This window comes from Oncorhynchus gorbuscha, linkage group LG10 (assembly GCF_021184085.1).
Source record: "Oncorhynchus gorbuscha isolate QuinsamMale2020 ecotype Even-year linkage group LG10, OgorEven_v1.0, whole genome shotgun sequence".
Lineage (NCBI taxonomy): Eukaryota > Metazoa > Chordata > Actinopteri > Salmoniformes > Salmonidae > Oncorhynchus > Oncorhynchus gorbuscha.
In genome coordinates, this window is record NC_060182.1 from 44,412,357 (window position 1) to 44,424,804 (window position 12,448).

The 12,448-nt window shown below is 49.5% G+C and overlaps 1 protein-coding gene across 6 annotated transcripts in view; it reads left to right on the forward strand.

Annotated features, from left to right (window-relative positions):
• LOC124046166 (sterile alpha motif domain-containing protein 11-like) overlaps positions 1-12,448 on the forward strand; it is a 114,390-nt gene that overhangs the window by 84,761 nt on the left and 17,181 nt on the right. For all 6 annotated transcript variants that reach the window (XM_046366244.1, XM_046366243.1, XM_046366242.1 and 3 more), the window contains one exon: positions 1,612-1,756. In XM_046366244.1, the coding sequence (XP_046222200.1) occupies positions 1,612-1,756 (145 nt within the window). The remainder of the gene's footprint in view (positions 1-1,611; positions 1,757-12,448) is intronic.

A 12,448-nucleotide genomic window follows, 5' to 3' on the forward strand; every position in this document is an offset into this window, starting at 1 on the left:
AGAGAGAGAGAGAGAGAGAGAGAGAGAGAGAGAGAGAGAGGGTGAGAGAGAGAGAGAGAGAGAGAGAGAGAGAGAGAGAGAGAGAGAGAGAGAGAGAGAGAGAGAGAGAGAGAGAGAGAGAGAGAAGGAAAGACAGAGAGAGAGGGATAGACAGAGAGAGAGAGTGGGAAAGAGAGAGAGAGAATGAAAGACAGAGAGAGAGGGAAAGACAGAGAGAGAGAGAAGGAAAGACAGAGAGAGAGGGAAAGACAGAGAGAGAGAGCGGGAAAGAGAGAGAGAGTGGGAAAGAGAGAGAGAGAGATAGGGGTAGAAATAGGAGAGAGAGAGAGAGAGAGAGAGGGTGAGAGGAGGTATAGATGGGAGAGAGAGAGAGAGAGAGAGAGAGAGAGAGAGAGAGAGAGAGAGAGAGAGAGAGAGAGAGAGAGAGAGAGAGAGAGAGAGAGAGGTGAGAGGAGGTATAGATGGGAGAGAGAGAGAGAGAGAGAGAGAGAGAGAAGGGTGAGAGGAGGTAGAGATGGAAGAGAGAAAGAAAGAGAGAGAGAGAGAGAGAGAGAGAGAGAGAGAGAGAGAGAGAGAGAGAGAGAGAGAGAGAGGAGAGAAGGGTGAGAGGAGGTATAGATGGGAGAGAGAGAGAGAGAGAGAGAGAGAGAGAGAGAGAGAGAGAGAGAGAGAGAGAGAGAGAGAGAGAGAGAGAGAGAGAGAGAGAAGGGTGAGAGGATGCATAGATGGGAGAGAGAGAGAGAGAGAGAGAGAGAGAGAGAGAGAGAGAGAGAGAGAGAGAGAGAGAGAGAGAGAGAGAGAGAGAGAAGGGTGAGAGGAGGCAGAGATGGAAGAGAGAGAGAGAGAGAGAGAGAGAGAGAGAGAGAGAGAGAGAGAGAGAGAGAGAGAGAGAGAGAGAGAGAGAGAGAGAGAGAGAAGGGTGAGAGGAGGTAGAGATGGGAGAGAGAGAGAGAGGTGGATTTTCTCTTTAACCTCTCTGGGACCGTTCGGGACGTGAGCGTCCCACCTCTCATCAGCCAGTGAAACTGCAGGGCGCAAATCTCATAATTAAAATGAGAAGTAAGGGTGTTTCCAATGAGTGTGCCACTATTTAGGTATTTAGTGTGTCTCTTCATTGTGTGCATGTGCTGTATGCTTATTTATGTGCAGACATGTGCGTTTGTTTCCTGAGTGTCAGGATTATGAACGGCAGGTGTCGATAAAGTCCTGCAGTTATATGGAGTGAACGTCTGGGTTACAAATGGCACCCTATTCCCAGGCACTACTTTTGACCAGAGCACATAGGGAATAGGGAACGGGGTGCCATTTGAGTGTGAATAGCGCTGAGAAGTCTACTTAGCATGGTTTTTAGGCGATAACAACCTAGGTAAGGACATATATTCTACTTATATCACAAAAGCGTGCACTTTTCTATTCTACTGTTCCACTCCCGTTGAGGCTAAACCCGAAATAACCTCCATTTATTTCGATAGAAATGGTAAAAAAAACACTTTCAGGATGAGATATAAGCTGTAGGATGTTGGTGTGATTTTCTATTTCCCTTGAGTTGAACAAGTTATGTAGTGTATCACACAGTGGAACTAGTGAATTCTAAACTCTCCCCCTCTGTAGATCTGCTGCGGGTGCGCCAGGAGGCCCTGGCAGCAGTGAGGAACACGGGGGGTATGGAAGCCCACCTCCCCTCAGCAGGCAGCTCGTCAAGCCAGAGACGCAAGCAGGGCCTGCCCCAGCACCGAGACGCCCACTACTCCGAGAGGTAGGCCTGGCTAGCGTACACAGGGATTCAGACACGCTGATGCAAATAGATACAAACACACTGCAAGCCAACCTCACGGTCTCCCTGGAAGCATCACCACTGCCCTGCAAACACAGGCAAGCACTATGCGTTACCAACTGAGCCACATAAAGCCTTCATCACCTTGTTATGCATACTGCATGAGCCCCTGTGTGTGCCCCCATGAGTCCCTCTATCCTCCTCTCCCTCTATCCTCCTCTCCCTCTATCCCCTCTCCCTCTATCCTCCTCTCCCTCTATCCTCCTCTCCCTCTATCCTCCTCTCCCTCTATCCTCCTCTCCCTCTATTCTCCTCTCCCTCTATCCTCCTCTCCCTCTATCCCCTCTCCTTCTATCCTCCTCTCCTTCTATCCTCCTCTCCCTCTATCCTCCTCTCCCTCTATCCTCCTCTCCCTCTATTCTCCTCTCCCTCTATCCTCCTCTCCCTCTATCCCCTCTCCTTCTATTCTCCTCTCCCTCTATTCTCCTCTCCCTCTATCCTCCTCTCCCTCTATCCTCCTCTCCCATTATCCTCCTCTCCCTCTATTCTCCTCTCCCTCTATCCTCCTCTCCCTCTATCCCCTCTCCTTCTATCCTCCTCTCCCTCTATCCCCTCTCCCTCTATCCTCCTCTCCCTCTATTCTCCTCTCCCTCTATTCTCCTCTCCCTCTATCCTCCTCTCCCTCTATCCCCTCTCCTTCTATTCTCCTCTCCCTCTATTCTCCTCTCCCTCTATTCTCCTCTCCCTCTATCCTCCTCTCCCCCTATCCTCCTCTCCCTCTATTCTCCTCTCCCTCTATTCTCCTCTCCCTCTATCCTCCTCTCCCTCTATCCTCCTCTCCCTCTATCCTCCTCTCCCTCTATCCTCCTCTCCCTCTATTCTCCTCTCCCTCTATCCTCCTCTCCCTCTATCCCCTCTCCTTCTATCCTCCTCTCCTTCTATCCTCCTCTCCCTCTATCCTCCTCTCCCTCTATCCTCCTCTCCCTCTATTCTCCTCTCCCTCTAGCCTCCTCTCCCTCTATCCCCTCTCCCTCTATCCCCTCTCCTTCTATTCTCCTCTCCCTCTATTCTCCTCTCCCTCTATCCTCCTCTCCCTCTATCCTCCTCTCCCTCTATCCTCCTCTCCCTCTATTCTCCTCTCCCTCTATCCTCCTCTCCCTCTATCCCCTCTCCTTCTATTCTCCTCTCCCTCTATTCTCCTCTCCCTCTATCCTCCTCTCCCTCTATTCTCCTCTCCCTCTATTCTCCTCTCCCTCTATCCTCCTCTCCCTCTATCCCCTCTCCTTCTATTCTCCTCTCCCTCTATTCTCCTCTCCCTCTATTCTCCTCTCCCTCTATCCTCCTCTCCCTCTATCCTCCTCTCCCTCTATCCTCCTCTCCCTCTATCCTCCTCTCCCTCTATTCTCCTCTCCCTCTATCCTCCTCTCCCTCTATTCTCCTCTCCCTCTATTCTCCTCTCCCTCTATCCTCCTCTCCCTCTATTCTCCTCTCCCTCTATCCTCCTCTCCCTCTATCCTCCTCTCCCTCTATTCTCCTCTCCCTCTATCCTCCTCTCCCTCTATCCCCTCTCCCTCTATTCTCCTCTCCCTCTATTCTCCTCTCCCTCTATTCTCCTCTCCCTCTATTCTCCTCCCCCTCTATCCTCCTCTCCCTCTATTCTCCTCTCCCTCTATTCTCCTCTCCCTCTATTCTCCTCTCCCTCTATCCTCCTCTCCCTCTATTCTCCTCTCCCTCTATCCTCCTCTCCCTCTATCCCCTCTCCCTCTATTCTCCTCTCCCTCTATTCTCCTCTCCCTCTATTCTCCTCTCCCTCTATCCCCTCTCCTTCTATTCTCCTCTCCCTCTATTCTCCTCTCCCTCTATTCTCCTCTCCCTCTATTCTCCTCTCCCTCTATCCTCCTCTCCCTCTATTCTCCTCTCCCTCTATCCTCCTCTCCCTCTATCCCCTCTCCTTCTATGCTCCTCTCCCTCTATTCTCCTCTCCCTCTATTCTCCTCTCCCTCTATCCTCCTCTCCCTCTATCCTCCTCTCCCTCTATTCTCCTCTCCCTCTATCCTCCTCTCCCTTTATTCTCCTCTCCCTCTATTCTCCTCTCCCTCTATCCTCCTCTCCCTCTATTCTCCTCTCCCTCTATCCTCCTCTCCCTCTATCCTCCTCTCCCTCTATTCTCCTCTCCCTCTATCCTCCTCTCCCTCTATCCCCTCTCCCTCTATTCTCCTCTCCCTCTATTCTCCTCTCCCTCTATTCTCCTCTCCCTCTATTCTCCTCTCCCTCTATCCTCCTCTCCCTCTATTCTCCTCTCCCTCTATTCTCCTCTCCCTCTATTCTCCTCTCCCTCTATCCTCCTCTCCCTCTATTCTCCTCTCCCTCTATCCTCCTCTCCCTCTATCCCCTCTCCCTCTATTCTCCTCTCCCTCTATTCTCCTCTCCCTCTATTCTCCTCTCCCTCTATTCTCCTCTCCCTCTATCCTCCTCTCCCTCTATCCCCTCTCCTTCTATTCTCCTCTCCCTCTATTCTCCTCTCCCTCTATTCTCCTCTCCCTCTATCCTCCTCTCCCTCTATCCTCCTCTCCCTCTATCCTCCTCTCCCTCCATCCTCCTCTCCCTCTATTCTCCTCTCCCTCTATCCTCCTCTCCCTCTATCCTCTCTCCTTCTATTCTCCTCTCCCTCTATTCTCCTCTCCCTCTATCCTCCTCTCCCTCTATCCTCCTCTCCCTCTATTCTCCTCTCCCTCTATCCTCCTCTCCCTCTATCCCCTCTCCTTCTATCCCCTCTCCTTCTATCCCCTCTCCTTCTATCCCCTCTCCTTCTATCCCCTCTCCTTCTATCCCCCTCTCCCCTCTATCCTCCTCTCCCTCTATCCCCCTCTCCTTCTATCCCCTCTCCTTCTATCCCCTCTCCCTCTATCCTCCTCTCCTTCTATCCCCTCTCCCTCTATCCTCCTCTCCCTCTATCCCCCTCTCCTTCTATCCCCTCTCCTTCTATCCCCTCTCCTTCTATCCTCCTCTCATTCTATCCCCCTCTCCCTCTATCCCCCTCTCCTTCTATCCTCCTCTCCCTCTATCCTCCTCTCCTTCTATCCCCCTCTCCTTCTATCCCCCTCTCCTTCTATCCCCCTCTCCTTCTATCCCCCTCTCCTTCTATCCCCTCTCCTTCTATCCCCCTCTCCTTCTATCCCCCTCTCCCTCTATTCTCCTCTCCCCTCTATCCCCCTCTCCCTCTATCCCCTCTCCCTCTATCCCCTCTCCCTCTATCCCCTCTCCCTCTATTCTCCTCTCCCTCTATCCCCTCTCCCTCTATCCCCTCTCCCTCTATCCTCCTCTCCCTCTATTCTCCTCTCCCTCTATCCTCCTCTCCCTCTATTCTCCTCTCCCTCTATCCCCTCTCCCTCTATCCTCCTCTCCCTCTATCCTCCTCTCCCTCTATTCTCCTCTCCCTCCACCCTCCTCTCCCTCTATCCTCTTCTCCCTCTATTCTCCTCTCCCTCTATCCCTTCTCCCTCTATCCTCCTCTCCCTCTATTCTCCTCTCCCTCTATTCTCCTCTCCCTCTATTCTCCTCTCCCTCTATCCTCCTCTCCCTCTATCCCTTCTCCCTCTATCCTCCTCTCCCTCTATTCTCCTCTCCCTCTATCCTCCTGTCCCTCTATTCTCCTCTCCCTCTATCCTCCTCTCCCTCTATTCCCCTCTCCCTCTTTCCTCCTCTCCCTCTATCCTCCTCTCCCTCTATTCTCCTCTCCCTCTATTCTCCTCTCCCTCTATTCTCCTCTCCCTCTATCCTCCTCTCCCTCTATCCCTTCTCCCTCTATCCTCCTCTCCCTCTATCCTCCTCTCCCTCTATCCTCCTCTCCCTCTATCCTCCTCTCCCTCTATTCTCCTCTCCCTCTATTCTCCTCTCCCTCTATCCCCTCTCCCTCTATTCTCCTCTCCCTCTATTCTCCTCTCCCTCCACCTCCTCTACCTGATGTTAGTATTTTACCGTACAGTATACAGTGTTGTATACACTTGTATCTGATGTTAGTATTTTACCGTACAGTATACAGTGTTGTATACACTTGTATCTGATGTTAGTATTTTACCGTACAGTATATAGTGTTGTATACACTTGTATCTGATGTTAGTATTTTACCGTACAGTATACAGTGTTGTATACACTTGTATCTGATGTTAGTATTTTACCGTACAGTATACAGTGTTGTATACACTTGTATCTGATGTTAGTATTTTACTGTACAGTCATTATACAGTGTTGTATACACTTGTATCTGATGTTAGTATTTTACCGTACAGTATACAGTGTTGTATACACTTGTACCTGATGTTAGTATTTTACCGTACAGTATACAGTGTTGTATACACTTGTACCTGATGTTAGTATTTTACCGTACAGTATACAGTGTTGTATACACTTGTACCTGATGTTAGTATTTTACCGTACAGTATACAGTGTTGTATACACTTGTACCTGATGTTAGTATTTTACCGTACAGTATACAGTGTTGTATACACTTTTACCTGATGTTAGTATTTTACTGTACAGTATACAGTGTTTGTGTGTGTGTCTGCATGTACGTTTGTCTGTGTGAATACGGCTGAACTAGGGCCCCACCAAATCTCACAGCTGCTACCCTCGCTCTTACCATCTACCTCCCAAACAAAGCCAGGGCAGTGGGAGTGGGCAAGTAATTGCTTGTCGATTATTTATATGGCGCGGCGAGAGGCGGGTGATCGATAATGGGCCGGCGGGGCGGCAGCAGGCAGGTTGAGGGGAAGTGTGTGTGTTTGGGGGGGTGTGTGTGCGTGTATATGTGTATATGTGTATGTGTGTGTGTGTGTGTGTGTGTGTGTGTGTGTGTGTGTGTGTGTGTGTGTGTGTGTGTGTGTGTGTGTGTGTGTGTGTGTGTGTGTGTGTGTGTGTGTGTGTGTGTGTGTGTGTGTGTGTGTGTATGTGTGTGTATGTATGTGTGTGTGAAACCCAGCAGTGCATGGAGCTGTGGTCAGTGAGCCGCGGTGGTTCTCCTCCTGCATAGGGAGTAATTAGCCACACAGGACGGGGGGATGTTAACTAGCCATGTGCACACTGCTCTACCTCCATACATCCATCCATTCATCCACCCTCAGCTCTCTCATCCCTCCAACCCTCCATCAATCCTTCTCTCTTCCTTCCTCTCTCTCTCTCTCTCTCTCTCTCTCTCTCTCTCTCTCTCTCTCTCTCTCTCTCTCTCTCTCTCTCTCTCTCTCTCTCTCTCTCTCTCTCTCTCTCTCTCTCTCTCTCTCTCTCTCTCTCTCTCTCTCTCTCTCTCTCTCTCTCTCTCTCTCTCTCCGCCATTCATTCAACCCTCTTCCTCCATCCATTACTCTCTCTTTCCTCCTTCTCTCTTACTCTCTGCCTCCCTCCCTCTCTCTCTCCCGCCATTCATTCAACCCTCTTCCTCCATCCATTACTCTCTCTTTCCTCCTTCTCTCTTACTCTCTGCCTCCCTCCCTCTCTCTCTCCCGCCATTCATTCAACCCTCTTCCTCCATCCATTACTCTCTCTTTCCTCCTTCTCTCTTACTCTCTGCCTCCCTCCCTCTCTCTCTCCCGCCATTCATTCAACCCTCTTCCTCCATCCATTACTCTCTCTTTCCTCCTTCTCTCTTACTCTCTGCCTCCCTCCCTCTCTCTCTCCCGCCATTCATTCAACCCTCTTCCTCCATCCATTACTCTCTCTTTCCTCCTTCTCTCTTACTCTCTGCCTCCCTCCCTCTCTCTCTCCCGCCATTCATTCAACCCTCTTCCTCCATCCATTACTCTCTCTTTCCTCCTTCTCTCTTACTCTCTGCCTCCCTCCCTCTCTCTCCCGCCATTCATTCAACCCTCTTCCTCCATCCATTACTCTCTCTTTCCTCCTTCTCTCTTACTCTCTGCCTCCCTCCCTCTCTCTCTCCCGCCATTCATTCAACCCTCTTCCTCCATCCATTACTCTCTCTTTCCTCCTTCTCTCTTACTCTCTGCCTCCCTCCCTCTCTCTCTCCCGCCATTCATTCAACCCTCTTCCTCCATCCATTACTCTCTTTCCTCCGTCTCTCTTCTCCTCCATTTCTCACAAACTCTCTCTCTCTTACTAAATTCTAAAGGAATTTTGAGTAAAGAAAATGAGGGTTAACAAAGAAAATGTGTTGGACTGCCCTTCCCTCACTTGGGCAGATCCCAGAAGTCACACAGTGTGTGTGTGTCCTGTTGGGGACCAGGTCACATTTTCTCATTGACAATGTTAAGGACTGGAGATGTGTGAGCTGCCCTTGCCCCTGATAAAACATTGCCCACCAGGGTCTAAGAGAGCTGGAGAGAGTGAGGAGAGGAAGGGGGAGGGGTGGAGAGAGAGAGAGGAGAGGGAGGAGGAGAGAGAGAGGAGAGGGGGGAGAGGTGGAGAGAGAGAGGAGAGGGAGGGGAGAGAGAGGAGAGGGAGGAGGAGAGGTGGAGAGAGAGAGGAGAGAGAGGGGAGAGGTGGAGAGAGAGAGGAGAGGGAGGAGGAGAGAGAGAGGGAGGGGGGGAGAGGTGGAGAGAGAGAGGAGAGGGAGGGGAGAGAGAGGAGAGGGAGGAGGAGAGGTGGAGAGAGAGAGGAGAGGGAGGAGGAGAGAGAGAGGAGAGGGAGGGGAGAGAGAGAGAGGGAGGAGGAGAGGTGGAGAGAGAGAGGAGAGGGAGGGGAGAGGTGGAGAGGTGGAGAGAGAGGGGAGGGAGGGGAGAGGGTGGAGAGAGAGAGGAGAGGGAGGGGAGAGGTGGAGAGAGAGAGGAGAGGGAGGGGGAGAGGTGGAGAGAGAGGAGAGGGAGAGGTGGAGAGAGAGAGGAGAGGGAGAGGTGGAGAGAGAGGAGAGGGAGGGGGAGAGGTGGAGAGAGGAGAGGGAGGGGGGAGAGAGAGGAGAGGGAGGGGAGAGGTGGAGAGAGAGAGGAGAGGGAGGGGAGAGGTGGAGAGAGAGAGGAGAGGAGAGGTGGAGAGAGAGAGAGAGGGAGAGGTGGAGAGAGAGGAGAGGGAAGGGGAGAGGTGGAGAGAGAGGAGAGGGAGGGGGAGAGGTGGAGAGAGAGAGGAGAGGGACGGGGAGAGAGAGGGAGGGGAGAGGTGGAGAGAGATAGGAGAGGGAGGGGAGAGGTGGAGAGAGAAAGGAGAGGGAGGGGAGATGTGGAGAGTTGGCAAAATATAGAAGTGGAGAGAGAGAGAGAGAGAGAGAGAGAGAGAGAGAGAGAGAGAGAGAGAGAGAGAGAGAGAGAGAGAGAGAGAGAGAGAGAGAGAGGAGGGTGAGACAGAAGGCATCCCTCCAGGCAGCTCACCTTTCCATCGACCCCCCATCATTGATTATCTAAGGCCCATTAGGGCCTATTGTTAAAATTAATCATTAGGTGGGTCGATAGACTTAGAGCCTGGCTTTCCATTTGTCTGGCCTTAACTGGCAGATCATCCCAAATGGAACCCTATTCCCTATATAGTGGACTACATTTGACCAGGGCCCACTATGCACTATATAGGGAAAAAGTGCCATTTGGGACTAGCTATCTCCAAGGGAAATCCCACTGCTTGGCATGGGAGCCGAAACAGGAGAGACAGGGGTCTGCATAGGGAGAGGGACAGCAGAGAGAGAGATGGTGATACAGAAAGAGAGAGAGATGGTGATACAGAAAGAGAGAGATGGTGATACAGACATAGAGAGAGATGGTGATACAGACAGAGAGAGATGGTGACACAGAAAGAGAGAGATGGTGATACAGACATAGAGAGAGATGGTGACACAGAAAGAGAGAGAGATGGTGATACAGAAAGAGAGAGAGATGGTGATACAGACAGAGAGAGATGGTGATACAGACAGAGAGAGATGGTGATACAGAAAGAGAGAGAGATGTTGATACAGAAAGAGAGAGATGGTGATACAGAAAGGGAGAGAGATGGTGATACAGACAGAGAGAGAGATGGTGACAGGGAAAGAGAGAGAGATGGTGATACAGAAAGAGAGAGAGCGATGGTTATACATACAGAGAGAGAGATGGGTATACATACAGAGAGAGATATGGTGATACAGAAAAAGAGAGAGATGGTGATACAGACAGAGAGAGAGATGGTGATACAGACAGAGAGAGAGATGGTGATACAGACAGAGAGAGAGATGGTGATACAGACAGAGAGAGAGATGGTGATACAGACAGAGAGAGAGATGGTGATACAGACAGAGAGAGAGATGGTGATACAGACAGAGAGAGAGAGATGGTGATACAGACAGAGAGAGAGAGATGGTGATACAGAAAGAGAGAGATGGTGATACAGAAAGAGAGAGAGAGATGGTGATACAGACAGAGAGAGAGAGATGGTGATACAGAAAGAGAGAGATGGTGATACAGAAAGAGAGAGAGAGATGGTGATACAGAAAGAGAGAGATGGTGATACAGAGAGAGAGATGGTGATACAGAAAGAGATAGATGGTGATACAGAAAGAGAGAGAGATGGTGATACAGAAAGAGAGAGATGGTGATACAGAAAGAGAGAGATGGTGATACAGAAAGAGAGAGAGATGGTGATACAGAAAGAGAGAGAGAGATGGTGACACAGAAAGAGAGAGAGATGGTGATACAGAAAGAGAGAGAGATGGTGATACAGACAGAGAGAGATGGTGATACAGACAGAGAGAGATGGTGATACAGAAAGAGAGAGAGATGTTGATACAGAAAGAGAGAGATGGTGATACAGAAAGAGAGAGATGGTGATACAGAAAGAGAGAGAGAGAGATGGTGATACAGAAAGAGAGAGATGGTGATACAGACAGAGAGAGATGGTGATACAGACAGAGAGAGAGATGGTGATACAGAAAGAGAGAGATGGTGATACAGACAGAGAGAGATGGTGATACAGAAAGAGAGAGATGGTGATACAGACAGAGAGAGAGATGGTGATACAGAAAGAGAGAGATGGTGATACAGACAGAGAGAGAGAGATGGTGATACAGAAAGAGAGAGAGAGATGGTGATACAGAAAGAGAGAGATGGTGATACAGAAAGAGAGAGATGGTGATACAGAAAGAGAGAGATGGTGATACAGAAAGAGAGAGATGGTGATACAGAAAGAGAGAGATGGTGATATAGACAGAGAGAGAGAGATGGTGACACAGAAAGAGAGAGATGGTGATACAGACAGAGAGAGAGAGATGGTGATACAGACAGAGAGAGAGAGATGGTGATACAGAAAGAGAGAGATGGTGATACAGACAGAGAGAGAGAGATGGTGACACAGAAAGAGAGAGATGGTGATACAGACAGAGAGAGAGAGATGGTGATACAGAAAGAGAGAGATGGTGATACAGAAAGAGAGAGAGATGTTGATACAGAAAGAGAGAGATGGTGATACAGAAAGAGAGAGATGGTGATACAGAAAGAGAGAGATGGTGATACAGACAGAGAGAGAGAAATGGTGACACAGAAAGAGAGAGATGGTGATACAGACAGAGAGAGAGAGAGATGGTGACACAGAAAGAGAGAGATGGTGATACAGACAGAGAGAGAGAGAGATGGTGATACAGAAAGAGAGAGAGAGAGATGGTGATACAGACAGAGAGAGAGAGATGGTGACACAGAAAGAGAGAGAGAGATGGTGATACAGACAGAGAGAGAGAGATGGTGATACAGAAAGAGAGAGAGAGATGGTGATACAGACAGAGAGAGAGAGATGGTGACACAGAAAGAGAGAGAGAGATGGTGATACAGACAGAGAGAGAGATGGTGATACAGAAAGAGAGAGATGGTGATACAGACAGAGAGAGAGAGAGAGAGAGAGGGAGATGGTGATACAGAAAGAGAGAGAGATGGAGGAAAAGAAAAGAGCTGTGAGTTTGAGCATGATGCAGGGGGAAAGGAGAAAAGGAGATAGGGATAGAGAGGAGAGAGAAAGAGGGAGAGAGAGAGTTAGAGAAGGAGAAGAAAGAGAAAGATAGGGGGAGAGAGTGAGATAGTGAGAGAAAGAGAGAGAGGAGCAGCATGAGAAAGGAGTGAGAGTGAGTGAGGAGTGAGATAGAAGCAGGAAGAGAAACAGAGAGAGAGGGAGATGGTGATACAGAAAGAGAGAGAGCGATGGTTATACATACAGAGAGAGAGATGGGTATACATACATAGAGAGATATGGTGATACAGAAAAAGAGAGAGATGGTGATACAGGCAGAGAGAAAGATGGTGATACAGACAGAGAGAGAGAGATGGTGATACAAAAAGAGAGAGATGGTGATACAGAAAGAGAGAGAGAGATGGTGATACAGACAGAGAGAGAGAGATGGTGATACAGAAAGAGAGAGATGGTGATACAGAAAGAGAGAGAGAGATGGTGATACAGAAAGAGAGATGGTGATACAGAAAGAGATAGATGGTGATACAGAGAGAGAGAGATGGTGATACAGAAAGAGAGAGATGGTGATACAGAAAGAGATAGATGGTGATACAGAGAGAGAGAGATGGTGATACAGAAAGAGAGAGAGATGGTGATACAGAAAGAGAGAGATGGTGATACAGAAAGAGAGAGATGGTGATACAGAAAGAGAGAGAGAGATGGTGATACAGACAGAGAGAGAGAGATGGTGATACAGAAAGAGAGAGATGGTGATACAGAAAGAGAGAGAGATGGTGATACAGAAAGAGAGAGATGGTGATACAGACAGAGAGAGATGGT